The sequence below is a fragment of the Boleophthalmus pectinirostris genome, unplaced genomic scaffold, assembly GCF_026225935.1.
Source record: "Boleophthalmus pectinirostris isolate CB_2022bp ecotype Guang Dong unplaced genomic scaffold, ASM2622593v1 HiC_scaffold_14, whole genome shotgun sequence".
NCBI classification, from domain to species: Eukaryota; Metazoa; Chordata; class Actinopteri; order Gobiiformes; family Gobiidae; genus Boleophthalmus; species Boleophthalmus pectinirostris.
The window spans coordinates 21115256-21137758 of record NW_026571047.1 but is presented as its reverse complement, the minus strand read 5'-3'; the positions used below and the strand labels follow the sequence as shown (position 1 = coordinate 21137758).

General features: G+C 37.9%; 1 protein-coding gene across 1 annotated transcript in view; it reads right to left on the bottom strand.

Moving 5' to 3' along the window:
- Positions 1 to 239: 239 nt before the first annotated feature.
- hs3st3b1b (heparan sulfate (glucosamine) 3-O-sulfotransferase 3B1b) overlaps positions 240 to 22503 on the bottom strand; it is a 31846-nt gene continuing 9582 nt past the window's right edge. Inside the window, exon 2 of the mRNA XM_020918192.2 lies at positions 240 to 4205. Coding sequence (XP_020773851.1) covers positions 3587 to 4205 — 619 coding nt within the window. The 3' untranslated portion in view covers positions 240 to 3586. The remainder of the gene's footprint in view (positions 4206 to 22503) is intronic.

Below are 22503 nucleotides of genomic sequence, written 5' to 3'. Positions count from 1 at the left end.
ACGATAACACAATATTTCAGTTATTATTACATCCCTAGTTAATTAGAAAGCCAGAAATAAACAATTTATGTGTAAATGCTAGGGCAAATTGAGAAAGATTTAGTGCATTTACTGGGCATCATAGAGATCATAATACTTAAAAAAATAAAAAATAAAAGAATAAATAACACAAGACAGAAAACAAACAGACACAAGAGGATTTGGTAAAATATATACTTTTATTTATTTCTTCATACAAAGAAATATTATGAATGTTCAGTATTTAATCATCTAGAAACATCTCTCCCATTTCACTCTTGCATTGTGTAAAATTAATTCCTTTGATGAACATACCACAAAATATTCGATTTACATGTCCTCTTTTGTACATACCGATCTGCTAGGCTAAATACATATTATATGAGGGTAAGACAAACATTTTCTCATGTTTTTGATCTTAAATCTGGTTGAATAAAACTCAACCGTAACAGACGCAGCAGCATGGAATGAACCCATGAGCGCAGAATTATGTATTTTGGAGATTTTAATTATTTTTTTTCTTTTTACGTCTGGAATTTTGAGAACGGTATGTGAACCTAGATACAGACCATCGTAAATGCTTAATCTGATTTAAACATTGCACTAAAGTATTGACCTTATTCCGCCCCACCCACTTACGCACATCGGGTTAAAGGGGAATCCCATTAATTCCAATGGAGAATTTGAGTTGAATTTGAAGTTTCGCTCCTAAAATATTATGTAAAATAAGTTGGTTTGTGCTAAAATGTCCCAATGTTCATGTGCACCAACAAGTCATCAATGCATTAGCAACTTGCTGATTTGTTGAGATCATAGACTGAAAATATAAATGGACATAGGTAACCACTCCAAATAGGAAGTGAGCATGGGTGCACTTCGGGGTCCATTGACTCTTGGAATTGAGTCATCCCTCTCTCTGTAACTGCTACTGTCAGACTCCTCATTTCGGTCTTCAAATGTTCGTATTGACCCAAAATGATCATGGTGTTTTTATTTTGCTATTTTATCCATAAATTAATTCCTATTCTTAATCTGGAGCGAATGTGGAGCCAAGTTTCATAACTGCAGGCCTCTATGAGCTTCATTTGACTGGAACAAAACACTATGGCATCACGCTCACTTAGTCCACTTCTTTATACAGTCTATGGTTGAAATCAGCAGCCCCATGCAAAATAACGCAACCCGAAAAATGACGACGGCGGGGCCCATGCAAAGTTTGAAATAAGGTCAATATAAGAGGCGATGGAGGCTTTCGGCTACAAAACTAACAAGACGTACAATGCGCCAAGCCCCCATTACCCCAAATCTCACACATTGGTTTTGAGGTTAACCCAGTCAATGGTTCCAACTTGAAAACAACAACAAAATGGCTGACTGTGTGAAGGTGTTTGGCTGAACGGTGAAAGAGGCACAACATTTTCCAATATTAAAAAAAGAACTTGAACTAAAAACAGTGATTTGTGGTAGCAATGGTGTACATTCAATCAAAAACCACCTATTAAAAAAAATCCCTTTCCATGATCCCAAATAGAGATGCATAGCTCAATGTAGCGCCCTTTTAACAAATCTGGATAACTATGCGTTTTCTCTGTCTTGCATATCAAGAATTCAAGTAGAAAGATAACAACACACAACGAAGCGATGCATGAGTGAATACAAAACATACAGAGTTTGTCATGTGGATGAACCAGGAGTTTTTGGCAACACGTAAAGGTTTGAGATGTAAAAGAGGTTGATGAGATGTGGTGTCGTGACAGGCAATAAGGCATTAAGTATGACGGTGGAGGATGGTACGGCAAAAGGAAGTGAAATTTCCAATAACCATGAATGTAAGCTTATCTTTAATCATGACAACTGACAGACAGACCACTGCATTTCTCCAAATCCCTTATAAGCCTGCATTTGTAATAAGCTCCGATATATTAAAACAAGTATTGAATGTAGAAGACAAAAAAAAAATAGATAAATAAAAATTCCAATTGCAGTTGTAGCGATTGTATTTGTTGTTTGGTTGTGATGCAAAAATTAGAATAGAACCAGGGCCGTTTCCAGCTTTTTTTTGGGCGCAATGCAAGATTATTTTGGGGACCCTTTATTTCTAAAACTTCTGATATTTTCAATTCAATATATATTTGACAATAAATTTACAAAGCTGGAGTAGTTTAAGTAATTATTTTTTGTAAGGACCTCCTATAGGGTTCCCACTCTTTTTCACTGACAAAATTTCAAAACATTTCCATAACTTTTAGAATTGATCAGACGTTTAAGGTTAATTATGAAATGTTAACCCTTTCCACTCACCTTATGGTTTGGTATTATAGTTTTTTAACATTCAAAATCTTGTCAGTGCATTTATTGTCGTCTCTTTTAAAAATAAGGCGCCGATGTTCGTAAATAATCAAACAGAACGCTGTAGTTCAGTGAAAGATACACTAAAATTCAATGACATTTCCAAAACTTTCACTGTAACTACAAATTTCGATGACATTTCTAGGCCTGGAAAATTACGTATTCAATTTCCATGACTTTTCCAGGATTTCCATGACCGTGGGAACCCTGCTCCTTGTGGTTGATGGGGTTCTAAGCATCTGCAGTCTGCCATGAAAAGGTACTGCAAAGACAGACCTCTGCAACAGATAAAACAGATTCTAGTGTAGTTCACCAAAGCAGGCCTTTAAGGGAATTTCTTATCTGCCCTCCCAGGACGAGAAGACATCCGTGGTGGAATTAGATTAAACGAAACCGGCTTTAAATACCTGCACTAAATGAAATGGCTATCAGTAAAATTTGATTCTGACTTTGCGTGACCTTTGAACTCCGGAGAAAGGGCAGGAGCCTGGATCTGAGCCAGCGTTATAGACCTAATGGGGAGTTAGCGAACGGGACGGTATCGATCAGCCAGTTACCTTTATGAGATTAGTACAGCGCCAACACGATTCGTACGGGGACGCGGATAGGATTCGGAGCATGATGGATGGGCGGTTCATTGGAGCGAGCAGTCGGAGCACTTAGAATGAGAGGGCCGCTGTGTACTTTAAACAGAAGTGACACAATGGAGATCAATTAGGGTTATTGATCGACCCGCGATTGAGTGGACGGACGTGGACGCTGGTTGTGAGGGGCAGATGGGAAGCGGTGTAGATGTGAAATGCTTTGAAAGATGCACTTAGCGTAATGTGATGAGGATATGATCAAGTCAAAACGCACATACATGGACTCCTCTGAGGGCGCTCCGTACCCGTAATATGATGCTTTACATTATACCTTCAGTCTGCGCCGATTATCTGCATTTTTAAAAGCACCATTTAATTCACTGAGTTGACAGGACAACAAGAGAGGACCACGACATATAACAATACAAAATGGAGGAATGTTTCAAAACAAGACACAAGGGCCGGATGTTATGTACAAATATGGTTAGGCAGCTTAGTGAATTAATTGCTTAGAAATAAAAAATAAATTATTATAAAATAGATTTCTGTACATTTTACATATATATAGCAATATTTCCACATTTTGCCATGGTTTAACAGAAAAAAATAAAAAAAAGTAGTCCGGTGATTTCACATCAATCCCAACCAAAATTCTGCCCCGTCATCTGATAGAACTTGAGGTTGAAGGGTCTGTAGAAGTCTCGTAGCCTCTGCACCACCTCGGGGTCTATGTTGGGGTGGGTGCGCCCTTTGGTCTTGCCCAGGCAGTGGGGCTTGCTGCTGCCCTCGGCCTTCTTCAGACATGGGAAGCCCTTGGTCTGGTTAAAGTAAAAGTGTTTGTCTGTTATGATGCGTTTGAGTCCCAGAAAGTCCTGCACGCGGCCCAGCTCTCCGGCCGGGTCGCTGATCAGCCTCTCCCCGCTCACGAACAGCAGCTGCTCCATGGGGAAGTGCTGCAGCCAGTTGTCCAGGTGCTTGGCGTAAATCCCGATCTGCACGGCGCTCCAGGAGGTATCGATCAGGCCCGTAGTCCTGTTTTTGAAGGTGAGGCTCTCGAAAGAAGGGATGTCTGGCTTTTTGGACAGAGTCTGCGTGTAGTCTGAGATGGCTCTGGTCACGGGGTCCCGGACCACCACGATCAGTTTGGTGTCCCGGGACATGGCGGAGATCCGGGCCGGAGCTTCCCTAGTGACGAAGTAGCTGGGGGTCTTCTCCATGGTGATCTGGCCCTCTAAAGTCTTGGGCATCAGCTCTCTGCAAGAAAAAGAAACACATATTTGGTTGGTGTTGACATCACTTCAGGAATTTTCTGTTAGATTGTAGATTTGTTGACCTGGTTTATGGTTAATATCTCTAAGCACTGGGCCTATTTACATGAAACAAAAACTGTCACAAAGTTAAATTTCTTCTCTATCCAGACACAGAAAAAATGTTAACTTTTTTTCACAATGGCTTCAGCAAGTTGTGCCTTTCTTATAAGATAAATATTATTTTGTGGGGCAAAGTTTGTGCAGCCAATTCAATTACATAGTTCAATATTTGTGGATCACAAGTTTGAATATTTCTTTCAAAAACAGTGATTCTCCCACAGTTTTATAAACCTCTGCCCTCCATCTGAAACCAGAACATCATCAAACTCTAGAACATCAACCAGCCTATCCATGGGTTTCACAATTATGAATAGTTCGCCCATTGCCACAGCGATTAACCATCTCAAACTAAATATTATATCTTTTGAATTGTCATGAGTTTGAATATTTCTTTCAAAAACAGTTTCTCCCACAGTTATATAGTCCTCAGCCATCCATCTAAAATTAGAACATCATCTAACTCTAGAACATGAACCAACCTATCCATGGGTTTCAGAATGATGTTAGTTAGAACTGTTGCTACAGCGATTAAGCATCTCAAACTAAATATTATATCTTTCGAAAGTCCTTAAAACGTTGCATAGAACAGGAAGCAGCAGTCCGTGAATAGGAGGTTAGCAGGAGGGTATGGCCTTTGCATAATGTAATCAGTTTGATGGACTGTGCTGGGTTCTGTAATCAATGACTCACTAGGCCTGTTTAGCCTTATTACGGCGGGGCTCAAAAGGCTATTAGTGCGGGCTGTGGTCCAACGTCAACACGCTCAATCACTCAAACTATATCTCTGTCCTGACACACAGCAGACGGACCAGGGAGAGACCACAGATTTGACTTTCTGACTGCAGTATAATCTAAGTTTGATGGAGGGACTGGGGTTGTGGAAATATATAGTGAGACTTGATAAGGAATGGAGCCTGCGTGAAAAGCGTTTGTAAAAATCTTGGTCACTCGGTTTGCGGAAAATGATATTGTTGAAGTTACAAAGACAAATCAGGACTTTAGAATATGGTTAGATGGGACTGTGCTGTAGTTTATTTGTTGGCAAAAGTGGGCGAACATTAGGGCTGGGAATCACAGGGTCCGTCATGATTCGATACGAATATATTTGCAATAATATTAAACCACTACTTGTGCAAAGTTAACATGAAATACATATATTTTAATCATTGAAACAGCAAATACGCCAAATGTATCGCAAAAACAAGTCTCCTTGCACTATTGTTAAAAGATACCAAAAAAAATATATATATATACAAGCAGAATCACCAAAGTTAGTATCACGATATATCGATATTTTTGCACAACATTCTGAAGTTTTTTTATTAATTATGTGAAAATCTTTTACAAATTGCAGTAATACCTGTTTGCGACATTATATTCATGTTATTGTTAGGGGTGTAAAGATATCCAAGTCTCACGATACGATATTGTCACAATATGAAGCTCACGGTACGATATTTATTGCGATATCATGGGAAAGCTCACGATATGGAGGGGAAGATCACAATTAGGGATGTAACAATATCCAAATCTCTCTGTACGATATTTTCATGATATACATCTCACGGTACGATATTTATTTTGATATTTTGTGGAGGCAAACAAAAATGTAAATACGCTACTTTTTTCTCTTAAAACACCTTGACAAAACTTAATCCAAAGAACTAAGACTTAAAAGTGCTTAGAACTGTTAGGATCATGGTCGATGTAGTTCCCTCTGTCTTTTTTTTAGCTGTTGCTGCACCAGAACTCTTAATTTAAGCAAAGAGACTTGTAATTGGATATACTGTGATGGTCCATGATATTATTGTGAGAACTTTGACGATATGATATCACAATATTTCGGTTATTGTTACATCAACAGTTATCATAAAAATACTTAAAACAATTAAGATAAAATTTTGCCACTCAGGCTCAATTTTAAGGATCATGAACTCAAGAAATACCCCAGAACTTCCATTATAATAATACATTGGATTTATATAGCGCCTTTCCAGACACCCAAAGCGCTTTACAGTACATTATTCACTCCATACTCGGTCGAGCTAACGAACTCGAACAATGTTGACGATCCTTTAAAGTCTTTCCCCAAATGAATTCCCAGCATGTGAAAACTCCTTTCTCCAACTTGCCTTCCTTCGAGATAAACTTCCAGACCTCACAACTTGATTTCACATTTCAAAGTTCTCCGTCCCTCTCTCCCTCTCACAAAAATATACAACTTGAAATTACCAGGCTGCTTGTCTTTCAACACTGCCCCACCAAAGAGCATGTTTTTGGACTGAGTCTTCCCTCAAATTGGGTGAGGACTGGCGGATTTGTTACACCCAAACGTATCATTAGGGCGCACTTGAGAACTGCGTAGGGGAAAGTGAACATGGCCCGCTGTTTTGGGTTGGGTTTCAGTCAGGGGCCAACTGTGAAGTGTAGATTATAATGGAGCAGATAAGAGACATTGGTAACGCAGAGAGATCACCTTTCTGAACTTGGCGGTGGCTCGATGGCGGTATGACCTATGCTGTATCGAATGTGGTTTTGGGAGCGATTTCAACGACTTAGTCCAGACGGTAAAAGACACAATCCAGAAATGACCAAAGGTGGGAAGACGTGCGTTTATTTGAAGAATTTTTCATTACATTGGTTTCAAAATCATAAAAATGTCAATGTAAGACTTATTTTATACTACAGAATGTGATTTAATGTAGTTTATGTATTCATATTTTTTCCTGCTGTTAATATTAATAAGATGCCATGCCCAATTTAGTATTTGCGTGGTTATTTATTTACATTAACTGTATAATGCATTAATGAAATTCAATCTGTACATTTATTTATGATGCTTAATGAATTTTAGATGGCATTTGACTTTACCGTAGGCTTGATATTTTGAATTAACAATATGTTTACAATTTAAGCTCCTCTAGCAACCACCGGCAATTACCCCAAAGCGTTGGACCATAACAGTAAAAGGCAGAGTCAGATAACCTGGGTCAGTGGTGTATCAGGCTCCACAGTCTCTGATAAGAGCTGATGCTGTTAAGCCAGGGACTCTGATGTGCTATTGTGTTGGTTTCTCTGGTGTAATCCCATTCAAAGGCGTAGTAATCTCTACAAAGTGTATTTGTGTTTGTAATAAAGAACAGTTAAGACACTGTAACTGTTCTTAAAGCAAATAGGACTGAGTACTTTGAATCAATGCAGCAATTAATAGAGTAAACTTAAGATTAGATTCCTCTACTTAATGGTTATTGCCGTGAAATTAACCAAATTGTTTTAAAAACTAACATAGAAAAGTTTATTTAGTTCTAAGGATACACAATTTAGGAAAATGAAATGGAAACTTGGAGCAGGAATCAAACTACAGTCTTCTAGTAATGGAGGGCCTAATGAGGATCAGTTGAATGATCTAGACACATCAAACAATGGAATAAATAGTTGTTTTAAAAGAAAAATCTATGCCAAATCATAAAAAAAACACATTTTACTTCTGTGATCTTAGAAAAAAGAACATGAAAAAATAAATAAAAATCGCTATCCAATCTCTACCAGTACAACCCACAGGACTCTTGGGTCTAAAAATGCTTTCCCGTCTTAAACGCCTGTTCCTGTAGAAGCCTCACTAAAAGCTTGAATCTAGTTCAAGTCCTTCGGCCTCATGGCTAATTCATGCAGCCTCCATTGGCCTGTGAATATTTGTGTGCAAGAAACTCCCTTTTCAAACCAGGAAATGAACAAGATAGACAAGAAAAGACCTTGGGTAATTTTAGGTAAGTAATAAAGTGGCTTGTAAAACGGTGCTGGCAGATTTGTGTAATCCTTAAGCATTGCCAGTGATCTAATTATGATAATATGCTCTTGATTGCTGACACATCAGCGCGGTGAACGGAGAGAGAAGTGAAGCAGTTCTCCAAAAGCTCATTAATACGGCATCGCAATCAAAACAGATAGAGCATGATGCAGTTTTATGCAAGACTGTGGAACATTTTACTGCCAATCTCAACAATATTCGAATTCCAGGACTGACGGAGTAGTGCGTTAAAAAAATATAAACAGTTTGTCCATTTTTCGGCAAACAATGACTATCTGTTTCGCAAGCGTTTTGTTATTTCGTATGCTAACATCCAAAAGGAGTCAAATGGCGTCGAATTTAATCGGATTTCGTGAAGACAATGCAATGGAAAACCAGTAAAAAGGGGGGGTCTGAGTTACAATGTGCATAGTGATAGATTATGCTTATCCGAGCTTAGGGTATCCTGCTTGAAAACCAAGTTGGGGGTTGCACGTAAAATACAGAGCTGCTTGGTTGGCTTGGGAAAAAGAAGGAATTTGGCGAGGAAATAGTCTTCAAAAAGGCACTAAATTTGCAAAAAGAAAAAAAAAAAAAAGAAAAGTAATAAAAATCCCACCTTTGACTTGAGCTAGTGTCTCGGTTAATGGTTGGTGAAGAGTTGAAGAGGCAGGAAAAAGACACAAAGGTGAAAAAGTGGTGCTTGGAAAAACAATGGCTATTCTACTCGAGTGTGATTTATGAGGTTGCTGCTTTTCGGAGATTCTCTTCACAAACAGGCAGTTCTGCACCACGCCGGCAAGATCCCTTTTTTTCGTGCTTTTCTTTGAAAGTGAGCTATTGTCCCGGGGCGAAGGGGGTGAGCGGGCGAGAGGGTAAGAGGGGCAGGGTGACACAGGGCGGGAGAGGAGAGGAAAAGAGGGAGGAGGGGGAAGGAGGAGGTGGAGAAGAGAAATGCTTATCTCGACTGGAGAGGGCCACTTCTGTACCCACTTAGAGTCCACAGAGGGGAGATGTTTGGAGAGCTCTTGAGAGGAACAGTGTCCAAATGACTCGACGTGGCCGCCAAGCGAAACAACGACGATGTAAAGGATTCAAAAACAAACATTTTTTATGTTCAGTTGATGAGGAACAAAAGACTGTGGTTTGGAACTGCTAAATTTAGAGTTGCTGTTGGTGTTTTCAGTGTTTAATCTTTTTCTGTATTCATGGGTTTCATTTTGCGGTCTTTTCACAATCCAAAAGATAAGATATTGTGTTTTAAATTGTGAATTCATATGGCAATGTCTGTAGTTTTTCATCATTCTGAAACCCATGGATAGCCGGCTCTCGCTGTCAAAAGATTTCCCATGTTAGTCCAAAGTTTTTAACTGAAAGGTCAAGGAAGATGTCAACTTGAAGACATCGTGAGCTTGAGAAAATAGAGTATGAGTAAAAGATGTGCTAAAATTTGGCTGTACGTTGGAGGAGGGTCATAGGTTGAGAACATTAATGTGAATTTCAACAAACGGCTTTTGCTTTGAGGAAATTTAAATGTACAAAACTGTCTTTAAATACATGGGTCAAGGAACTGCATTTTACAGCTGTCAAAAATGAAATCAAACATAAGATAATTCAGCTTTTACTTCATCTTAACGCACGTCAGCCGTCTCGACTGCCAATCGGACCCGTTTCTTCGCACCTTTGACCGCTGCTGAGAGTACATTTCCGAGTTGAAAGACATGCCATACGCGCCGATAACACACAGAAGAGGAGACCTTGTCACATGACGCATCAATCGGGGGCCCGGCTGGTGGCCCTTTGGCCCCTCTTTTAAGGGCCCTCATCCCGGTCGAGATAACCGCAGTCAGGAAAAAGGCTTATTTCTGTCTTTCGGTCCTGTCACTTTTGATTTGATGATAACTGCCTGCCACCACGGCGCGCCTCAAAAAACAGAGAAAGGAATGAAAGCTATTTGCTCCATTTCCTACTGGATACAAAAAGATTTCAATTCTTTCATGTGTCTGGATTTAGAAAGCATTTGAATCGCAAATGACGGCGCGTTTATTTGAATACAGACAAATACAGTTGATAGATGGGTGTGCCTTTACTTTTACATTTAAGGTTAAGATGTTGTCATGACTGTGTTTTTTTCGGACAAAAATTACGACAAGATTTTCAGCTTAAGTGCACATTGTAAATTACTCCAGGAGTGTTAATACTTGTGAGGAAATTGAAATATGATCATTTTACATTTAAGGTTAAGATGTCTTCGTGATTAGTGTTGAACAATTTGTATAAAAATCGAATTTTGTTTTTTTGGACAAGTATTCCAACAAGTTTTGCCATTTAAGCGCACACTGTAAATTACTCCAGGAGTGTTAATATTTGAGAGAAGACTGAAATATGAATTGATTATTTTACATTTAAGCTTAAGATGTCATCATGAACAATTTGTATAAAAATGTAACAGTTTTTTTTTTTTTTGACAAGTATTACGACGAGATTTGCAATTTAAGAGTGCATTGTAAATTACTCCAGGAGTGTTAATATTTGAAAGAAGATTGAAATATGATTATTTTACATTTAAGGTTAAGATGTCGTCATGATTAGTTTTGAACAATTTGTATAAAAATCGAATTGTGTTTGGTCAGACAAGTATTTCGACAAGATTTTCAACTTAAGTGCACATTGTAAATTACTCCAGGAGTGTTAATATTTGAGAGAAGACTGAAATATGAATTGATCATTTTACATTTAAGTTTAAGATGTTATCATTAATAATTTGTATAAAAATCGAATTGTGTTTGGTCAGACAAGTATTACGACGAGATTTTCAATTTAAGTACACATTGTAAATTACTCCAGGGATGTTAATATTTGACAGAAGACTGAAATATGATCATTTTACATTTAAGTTTAAGATGTCATCATGATTAGTTTTGAACAATTTGTATAAAAATCAAATTGTGTTTGGTCAGACAAGTATTTCGACAAGATTTTCAACTTAAGTGCACATTATAAATTACTCCAGGAGTGTTAATAATTGAGAGAAGACTGAAATATGAGTTGATAAACTAATACAAGGATCCAGTGCATTTCAGAACAAGTTTGAAGAGGTCTTAACTACACTGACAATATAATATTTGTACAAAAAGAGCGTATATTTTGTTCTTTGCAGAAGACATTTTACTGTTTCTAATTCCAGTCTTTGTGATTTGAAAATTGTGCTCAACTCAACTGTTTCAAATGCAACTTCGATTTGATTGTGATATATGGTGCAGCCTTACTCCAGACTGTTTTATCACCAGTCGGAGTCTATGCCACTCAACACTGAACGGCTCTGAATGAACTTGTTTAAATTAATGGGACAAAATCAAACAAATGGTTGCACTCACAAAGCTATTATCAACCTTAACGCACTCGAGTCCTCTCCCTCCATTGATCTAAGTCTGAGCGGCCCCGGGCTCTTCTGATCGCAAAGTGACACTTGAAGGAGGAAATGAGAGAACAGGGCTCCTTTCATAAAAGAGGACCACTTCAGATGAGGCGCTGGGTGGGCACAGACCAGAGACTGCAGCCAGTACAAAGGAATGACTTTACTTAACCACTTTAGTGATCTTCATGAAGCGTTAAAAGAGCGAAGAATGTGTTCACAGTATATCTGAATGGCTAGATAACACTCAAACATATGGGGTAAGTGGATCATTATTTAACTGTTTCCAAAGTATACTATAAATTATTCCACCTACAAGTCTGGTTTTGGGCCAGATGCCCTACCTAACACATCCCTCTCCATTTATCCAAGTTTTGGACGATAATTTAGTCAACTATCACGATTATTCTGTTTGATCGTTACAGCCCTACTCAATAGTTTGCTCAGCTATAATTATAACAACGAGGAGATACTAGATAATTTTTTTGCCATACTATGGAATATTCTAGCCCAAGGAAAAATATTTCCATGGAAACAAGCAAAATGAGGCCATCTATGAGGCCAAATACCAAATATGACATGAGGTTTGTGGAGATGCAAGCCCGCTTAAGAGTAAGGATGCATGTTTTTCTTCTTCTTTTTTTTTTTTTAAGTTACATACTGTGGTGCAAAAAAAATATATATTTAGATGTCTACATTTTAACATAAGTGGCTACACATACACTAACCATTTTCAGCCACAATCCCACATGGCATTAGTTATAAATGAAAACGTAATTATGACATTTTTACAACTTCTTTTCAATTGTAAACCCACAACTAAGCTCCTTAAACGAGGGACCGCAAATATTTAGCACTACACCTGCCCGTAACTAAACTCCTAGACGAGGAGCTAAATGACGATACAACCTCATTAACCTGCAGCGTGTCTCCTGTCGCTCCTGTCGGCCCTGCGGTTTCACATTAACAGGCTCCACTGAATAATGGTGTCATTGGAAACTCAGGGAGGCGGCTGAGTAGTCATCTGTCTCCTGCCTCCATTAATAATGCATGCCAGGGCCTGGATGGGAGAGCAGCGCATAAAGCAAATTATATAGTATTTCTGACGGCGTTCTGTTTTGACATCCATAATTTAAGCTGGGGACCATGTCAACAGTGTTTTTGAAAATTGGAGAGAATGGGCAGCATCCTACGCAGTTAATAAAACACCGTGCACTTCTGTTGATACAGAAATTTCATTGTATAGCGCTGAAACATATAGCTACACTTGGCCAATTAAGTGAGCTAGAATTACCTCTAGTGTAATAATACCATTTTCAAGTCATTGCAAGGCTGAATTTATTTTTTTTAAGTAGTTTAGAAATATTTATCAAACTCAAACACAGATAAAAACAAGTTTTATTGTCAGAGAATCAGGATATGAGTTTTTTTTCTTCTTTTCTTCTTTTTTTTCCCCAATAGTCCGCCTTTCTCAGTGTGCAGCCGAAACTGACAGGGTATGAAACAAACAGAGGTCTGCACATCTAAAGTATAATCAATACAGAACACATACTGAGCCTAATTGGAATAAAAAAAAGCTAACAGCTCACATCCTTGTTCACTCAACACTAAACTAGACACTAAAATGCTTTACAAAAATCTGAAAAATCTGTAAAATCTGAAAAAATCTACAAAAAATCTGAAGCTGTCAGGGTATGAAACAAATAGAGATCTGGAAAGAGGAATTTAAAGTATAGTGTTTTTTTTACTGCCCTGGTATCAGAAAGTTTATTTCTTAGCTGTGTATAATTAGCCAGGCTAGCACCACCTAGTGCCTCCGCCCAATTTCATTTCTTTCCAGAGACTAGGTCAGGAATCGGAATACACTAGGTGGTTTGCAAGAACCCCGGAAGTTGTAGACTGCACACTGACCAATCAGCGAAGAGCTGATGATGTCAAACTCAAGCGTCTGTCTGGGTCCCTTTTGTGATACAGCACAACAGTAAACAAAGCGGTCGAGATGGATGTAGACGAGGACATACATTCTGTGTTGGCAATGATTCCCAAGATCGAGGATTTAAAGCCGGAACAAAGACAATGTTTGGTGAATTTTATCAAGGCCCTTCTTCCTACGGGATTTGGTGCATTACATATATCACGACCAAATAGCAGCGGCTGGTTAAATAAAAAAGTCAAGCCAACAAATCCTAATGCTGCGAGGTCAGACGGTTTCCACAAAGTGAAACCAGCTGATAGTGAATAATTACATGGGTTAAGAAAAGAGAGGAATAACGTTGGACTGTTGCAAGTTTTTCACATTTTTACGGTACAGCGCCTTTAAGTACATTCAACTGTGCAATTTCTCAGAATTCTTGACACAGTCACAGCCTGCATCACATCATTGACTCTGTGGGCGAATTTGACTTTTACATTTTACTCTCATACCATAACAGCAGCTTTCATAACACCAACAACAAAAGGCCCACATAGCATCAACGTCCATACTATGACCGGTCCCATGACATTGGACAAGTCTGTTCTAGGAGCAAAAAGTAGCCTGGGAATCTGGTGACCCTCCCCGTACGCCAAACGTGACCACTGCAACCCATCCATCCATCACTTCGCACTGGAATCATGGGAGTTTGCAAAGAGAACTCGAGCAATTTTAACTATTTTCTGTTGACAAGACTAAATGAAGGGGGGAAGACTTGTGGTCAGATTGGTTTTCGGCCTGAATCCAGTCCGACTTTGGGGCAAGATCACATAGTAGTAGTAGTAGAATAAATAAACAAAGACGTAACCACTACTGTAAAGTTTTAGAGCACATTAGCGGCATTAAAGGGCTCCTTAAATTTTAGCATAACCACAACTGTCAATACCACCCAGTTATATGCAATGGGATGTAAAAGCGTTACACTGAAAAACATCGCGACTTCCAAATCTTTTTTTCGTCAAGTATTTGTTGGTATTCGGCACCTTTGCAAGAATACGAAAGAATGTGCATATAAAAACCCATAAAAATATAAAAATTTTATCTGGAACCTACGCGTCGGGTTTGTGGCTAGGGGTGGCTGACTGGAATTACAGAGTGTTAATATCCCTGCAGCGAAGCCATGTGGTATAAATAAAACACAGCACAGGGGTAGACTTGGTGAAAAGATGATAGCAGAGGGTTGGTAGTTCAAATTCTCTCCCGGTCTGCTGAAATCATGAATGTGCAAAAAAATAGTCAGACCTAGGGGAACATTCTTACAGCAAAAAAAGTGTATGGATTTCTTTGACACGTGATACAATGGGTGTAACTGGACCCCTTACTATGTTACAGGCGAGGAGTGAGCTTACGACACGGGACTATATTTAGATAATGTGTGTAAACTCCGTGGATATTTTCCTGGACACCTGGATACAGAAATTCACAGTTGGTAAAACAGGCCCCTTACTCTTCCTGGCCGAGTTCCGTGTTAAGAATAGGAATTGATTTAAGGGGAAAAATTGCAAAATAAAAAAGTAGGATCATGTAGAATGGGTTAATAGGAACATTTTAAAACCATAATGAAAAGTCTCACATGGGGTGATGTTTTTCCAATACAAACTGAATTGGAGCTGGAGTCGATGGAGCCGGAAGCGTGCCCATGGTCACTTCCTAATAGGAACTACGTCCGTTTATAGACTTAGACTTAGACAAACTTTAGTGATCCACAAGGGATATTATTTGGACACAGTAGCTCACAGATCATAATATAATATAATGACAACAAGAAAAAATATAAATAGTAATAATAATAAATTCTAAATAAGTAGCAAAAAAGATACAGGGTGTCAAAAAGTCATAATAAGTAAAAAATTTATAAAAAATAGAAAGATAAGTAATAAAATACTGTATAAAATCATAGGACGTAGGGTTATTTGTTACATAAAGGTGTGTTGCTGTATAGTTGTAGGGAGTATTATCTGTTACATAAGGGTGAGTTGTTGTACAGTTGTAGGGAGTATTATCTGTTACATGAGGGTGAGTTGTTGTGCAGTTGTAGGGAGTATTATCTGTTACATGAGGGTGAGTTGTTGTACAGTTGTAGGGAGTATTATCTGTTACATGAGGGTGAGTTGTTGTGCAGTTGTAGGGAGTATTATCTGTTACATAAGGGTGAGTTGTTGTACAGTTGTAGGGAGTATTATTTGTTATATAAGGGTGAGTCGTACAGTTCTAGGGAGTATTATTTGTTACATAAGGGCGAGTTGTTGTAGGGGTGTGCAAAATATTGAAAATATTTAAATATCGATATATCGTATTGTTTAATTAGTTTAATACGGTATAAATATCATGGGCTGCTGTATCGATATATCCCCAAGAGTATTTTTTGGTATATTGTACTAAATTATTTCGTGAAAGAGCTACAATGGTGTTGCCCGTTTGGAGAAAGTTCACTTGTTTACGTGATATGTTTTGAGTAAAATGGGTGTTTTTCATATGAACTTAGTGGTTTAATAAAGATTTTTAGTATCACAGCCATGATTTAGCCTTTGTTTTTTACTGAACCATATCGAATTGTTTTGAAATATATCGTATCGAATCGCACTGAATCGAAAATGCACTGTATTGAAAACCGTATCGTATCGTGGCCTATGTATCGAGGTATGTATCGTATCGGCAACTTCTTAATGATACCCAGCCCTAAAATACAATTTAAAAGTTACAATTTAGATAATACGCAATTCATTTACCACACAATTACTTTAAATGAGGATGTAGTTAAAAATGTATTAGAATGTTTTTCACAGCATTTCTATTGAGTCTCGCTGCGGTACACTCAAGATTACGCCAATCACATCACTGTCTTAAACTTGACCAAACAAAAGTATCCAGTCAGACGTCTTAATCACGTTACCATTCTAAGCAGTGCATGTTCAGATTCTTTCCCATCAGGAGTCAATCCACTGCTAGCAGATTAGCTTACATTCGTTTAATACCGCTAATCCTTGCTAATCAGTGTTTGCCTTAGCTGTTTGCGGAAGGTGTTAGCGGCCTCCAAGCCCTCGCATTCCTACAGGACGGGGCACGATGGACTGAATAAGGTAAATGAAGCGTGAAGGAATAAAAAAAAAAAAAAAAAAAAAAACAGGGGGGGAAAGCCAAGGAAAAAACAAGGGAATTGACAATGAGGGGCTGCAGGTGAGGGCTAGCTGTGTATGTGCTAGCAGCCACCTATCAGCCATTCTGACTGATTCTCTGACACCTGACATGCTCCGAGAGGCACGCGGCTCCTTGATCTAGCAACAGGGAGGATGAATAAAAGATGAAACAGACTGGAAAAGAACATACATGCCACCATAACCAACCCCCTGCCTGCGCCCCGTTCACTCACACGTACACACTCAGAGGAAGAAGGAGGGGAAGCTAGTTTGCATGTGTTTTGAATCGCTGTCATCCGTAACTGGATACATACCTTATTGTCGAGAGCAAAATGCAGTAGAGAGACACAGAGGGAATTTTCCTTTTACTCGCAGAAAGAAAGAAAAAAATTGAGTACTGAATTGAAGCTGATTTGATTGGTTTCAATTTACAAATCACAAAAGCTACACCACGTAACTTATTGGTTAGAGGTCTGTCACCTTCTTGTATCTAAGAATATGTGATTACCCGGCCTCAAATGTTCCACAGTGTTACATTAAACAGCTCTACCTTACATTTATTCAATTACAGGTGGTTTTATAGCTCAAAAACACATAGAAAAACAGGCATTGTTACTGTGAGCAGGGTCGCCTTTCCACAGATCTGACTTGTAACTTGGTCTGGTTTAGTGTCCGAGAAGATAGAAAGGTTTAATGCCATACTGTGAAACATTCCAGATGAAGCAATAACATCTCCAGGGTGACCAGAAAAGTTACACAGTGCATCATAATTTTTTTGTGATTTAATGTTTACTTTCACTTAAAAAACAGCACTGAAAACCACTCTGCTGTAGCTAGTATCTTGAAAATACATATTCTTCTTTATAACCTATGTGATAATTTAATATTATTTTCCCAAAAAAAGCAGTTTAAGCAATAATTTAGCTGCCAGCCTCGTTTCCATGTCAGCCATTTTGTGACATGCGCAAAACTCGGTTCCAGGGTTGACTTAGGCTTGGTTCCAATTCATATCTAGAAATGTTGGTCTTAGGGATGTTAATAATCTGGCAAAGTTTCATGCTTGTACCATAAAAGTGAACAATTGGGCACTTTTTTGGTCCTTCACACCTCCACTAAAAAAGCTTTAATACCACACTGTAAAACATTCCAGACAAAGGAATAACATCTGGATGGAGAAAAGCATTTGACAGACCCTCCACCAGAAAAGTTACACAATGCACCTTTGAGTAACAACTGTTAGCAAACATAAAAAAAAAAAATGTTTTAAAAATTGCTAATATTATGGTTTACGAGCCTGCCAAAACATTATGAAACACTTACTTTTTATATGCCTAAGAATTCTGTAAGTTTAGTCAAATATTATTGCTCTTGGATGTGTTTTAAATCAGTATTCTCAACAGATTCCTGATTTTAAAATCCAAAATGCAAAAAGTATCTCAAATTTTGTCAAAAAATGTTTTTCATTCAGCTCCACTGCAAAGTTTTTTCAAAGCCATAGTTCACAAACTTCTACTCGTACAGTACTCTGCCTCTATCAAACACAGAGCCAAATTTAGAAACATTTTGCAATTAACGTGGGGAAAAACTGGAATGAGTGGTAGCAGAATCTTTGGTTTTCTTTGGACTGGAGCCTAGATGTTGTCTCGAAGAGTGCGGCGAAGACAAGATAATTACTGAAGCAATATGTTTGACTTGTAGGATGGAGAAAAAGGCTGCTGCAGGTTTACAGTTTCAGGGTCTCATTAAATCTTTGGGCCTTTAGCAGCCGGGGAGTGCTATGATAAATGTTTTGCCTTTTCACCCCGCTCAGAGTCTATAACTGTGCATGTGGTCTGACTTCGGGCCAAAATACATGAGATTATATGGACCAGAGGAAAAGACCAATAATAAAAAAAATCATATTTGAGAATTAGCAGGTAACGTATTCGATGTCACTTTGACTAAAAGCATTGTTTTGCCCTCTTGTAAAAGTCTGTTTTCTTGTATGCCAGATATGAAATGAACCCGTGTTGCAACTGATGAAAAAACGTGATTGAGGTAGAACAAAAATGTCAAGGATTATTTGTAAAAGTATCTCCTTGTCTCTGTGGAAATTATGTTAAATTATACCTACAAACGAAGAGAATGTTGCTCAGTAAGGCATTAAACATTAGGACTTGGTATCATTAGAAGTTGCCGATACGATACATACCTCAATACCTAACCCACGATACGATACATATCTCAATACCGTGAGCTTTCTATTTGATATGATACATTTTAAATCAATTTGATATGGTTCAGTAAAAAAATAAAGACTAAATCATATGAAACACAAATATTTTAATCATCAAAACAGTAAAAATGTCAAATGTGTCGCATAAAACAAGTTTCCTTCCTTTAAACAAGCAACAAAACTGTAGCTCTGTAACAAAATAATTTAGTAAAATATACCAAAAAGTACTCTTGGCGATATATCGATACAGAAGCCCACGATATTGATACTGTATCATCCCAATAAACAATACGATATATCCCTATTTTGATATTTTTGCACACACCTATTAAACATATCTATCTTATTTATATAACTTACCTTAAAAACATAAATTATTTCTGTGATCTGACCTCTAACTCAGCAACCTGTTATTCTTCATGGAGATAGAGAAGTTTAATGCCGCTGTAAGGAACATTCAAGGCAAAGCAATGGCATTTTCATGGAAATAAGGAGGTGGTAGACCTTTCAGGAGAGACGTTAAGTAAAACCAGGCTTTGACGACCTCAAACTTAAGACTTTTTTAAGACCGATTAAAAGAAAATTAAGACCAACATTGCACCCATTATGCAGGCGAAAAACACCAGATCCAATTCTAATAATGACCAACCAACTACTATATCTAGAATCTAAGAGCCACTGTGGATTAAACCTTCACTTCCCCAAGATCCATCCAACGTCTTCCTCCACTTGACTGATCTTCTGTTTAACATTGTTGTCTTTTTTTCTTCCCTTCGTTTAACATTGCACTGCAGCCCGGTTGAGTATATAAAAAATAGGCCACTGAAACTGACAACCTTTGTGAAAAAAATAAGACTTGCACAACATAATTTAGGAACATGAAATTTAAGAGCTTTTTAAGACTTTTAAGACCCTTGGCTACCTTGAAAACTGTAACGTATTTTGAAACATTTTGAACTTGTTGTCAATTTATTTTCAAAAACGTTGAAAAAAGTAGTTGTGTTTCCATTTTGAGCGTTATCTTAGACTGCAGTTTTTTTCCACCAGAAAAGCAGGAGATGATGGAGAATAATTGCTCGTGAGTGGGGAGCTGCCTGGTTGTCATGACGCTGAACAGTCGAGTTCTTATGGGAACCATCTTTGGGACTTTACCCTGGGTTCTCTGGGACAACTCTGGTCTTTAATGAGCTGATCTTTTTGCTGCCACACGAGTCCAAACCTCTGGAGACCTCTGGCACTTTTCCCCGTATAAGTCCCACAGGCAAAGCTCTCCTGTTCACCAACTTAATGGACACCTCTGGGAGACCTGCGCAGGTGAAGCTTCAACAGTTTGCACCTCAAATGTCTTTTCCAATAGTGAGCACTTTTCCACTGCTACACGTGTACAGGGATTTGATAAAAAGACATGTTATATATATATTTTCTTGTCTTTTGTAATAAACTATCACATACATAAATCATTACGTTGTCTATCTTGTTCAACGTAAACGACAATATTGATCTAAAACGACTTAATAATAGATACGGTCCATTGACTTCCTGTTCAATACTGCACAAATGATTATCTGCTGTTAGCCATGCCTCCTCACATTTTTTTTTAAGGGATGTAACAATAACCGAAATTTCATGATATCGTATCGTCAAAGTTCTCACAATAATATCATGGACCATCACAATATATCAATTTACAAGTATTTTTGCTAAAATGAAGAGTTATGATGCAGCAATAGCTAAAAAAGACAGCGGGAACTACATAGACCATGATCCTTTGCTCCATTTCAGTGAAGACTACAAGAAGAAATAACAGTTCTAAACACTTTTAAGTCTTAGTTCTTTGGATTAAGTCTTGTCAAGGCATTTTTAGAGGAAAAAGAAGCATATTCACAATTTTAGTTGTTTAACCTCCACAAAATATCACAATAAATATCGTACCGTGAGATGTATATCGTGAAAATATTGTACCAAGAGATTTGGATATTGTTACATTCCTAATTGTGATCTTCCCCACCATATCGATATCGCAATAAATATCGTACCGTGAAGTTCATACCGTGACGATATCGTATTGTGAGACTTGGATATCGTTACATCCCTTGTGTTTTTACTCATGAAAAATACTTATACAGACCATTTTCTAACCCATTTTCTAACCCTGAGTCTGAATGATTATAAGAAGTGAAAACAGTTGTAGCTGAGGATAGGTGGTGAGTGCAAACGGAAATTTTCTAACATTTTAGGATTACTCAAACAGGCTTGAATCACTCTAAATATGATTTTGAGTAAAAACGATGAGGGAAACCCATTATAGCATTGTTAAAAAATCAACGTCTCTTTAAAGTAAACTATATGAGAGCTCTGGGGCGGAATTTTAACACCATGGTGCTTTTCTTAACTGTCGGTGAATGACCATTAAGTGTGGAGGAAGAGGGCTGTTTTTGTCCTGACAAGTGCGGCTACATCCAAATTATCACCTTGTTAAAACAGGGCTAATTCACGCTCCAAACACAACGAGGGTTTGTCCACAAGAATACACCTTCTGCTACTTCATAAGACGCCATTTTCTCTATAACTCTTTATTGAATGTGAAAAGGCGGCACAATTTTAGATGCACGATGTTTCTGACAACTAATGATACACTGATACCTGATACGATACTGAAAAATTTGCTGGATTGGGTATCAGCTACATATCGGTTCAGTCGATATCCTGGTGTAGCCTTTAATTGGTTGTATTGAGACTATTTACGGGCCTGAGATGTCTTGTATTGTTAAAACTTTTATTCAAACAAAACTGCTCACTAGTTATTTGAAGGATAAATAAACGTTGGATTGCACTATTCGATCTCATGTTTAGAGGTGTGCAAAAATATCAAAATATCAATATATTGTATTGTTCAATGTGCTGATATAATATCGATATCATAGGCTGCTGTACCGATATCGTCAGAAGTATTTTTAGGTGTATTTTAGTAGATTAATTTGTATAAGAACTACGATTGTGTCGAGATTTTCAGTTTTGAGTAAAATTGGTGTTTTTCATATTAATTTTGCGCAAACTTGGTGGACTTTTAGTATCAGAGCCATGATTTAGTCTTTGTTTTTCACTGATCTATAACAAATTGATGTGAAATATATCGTATCGAAAAGCGTGTCATATTGTGGTGTATGTATCGAGGTATGTTTCGTATCGGCAACTTCTTAATGACACCCAGCCCTACTCATGTGTAATAAGTTGACTGTATTTTAAGGAAATACGTGCATTTTTTTCCATCCCTACACTGGTATCGGTTAATACACTTAAAGTCAAAGTATCAATACTGGTATCGGAACTGAAAAAGCTGGATCGGTGCTTCCCAGTCAAGTATTGCAAAATGTTTTAAAGAGAATGAACATTTCAGAGAAGAAAAATATGAACTGAAATGAATTTCAGAATGTGTTTGTAGCGGTCTAAACTAAACTTTTTTTGATAAAGACCAGATATTTTGTTCTTTGCGGGACAATTGCACCACTCAGATTTGGTTTTGCCTTGTGCTTCATTGTGCAGCTCCAGTAGGTGGACAGAAAAGCAGTATGTAAATGCTACAAAGCCGCCGTCTCTTCTCTTTCTCTGTCCATGTTTTGTTTGCGCCTACAAAAGGACTGTGCGAAGGTTTGACG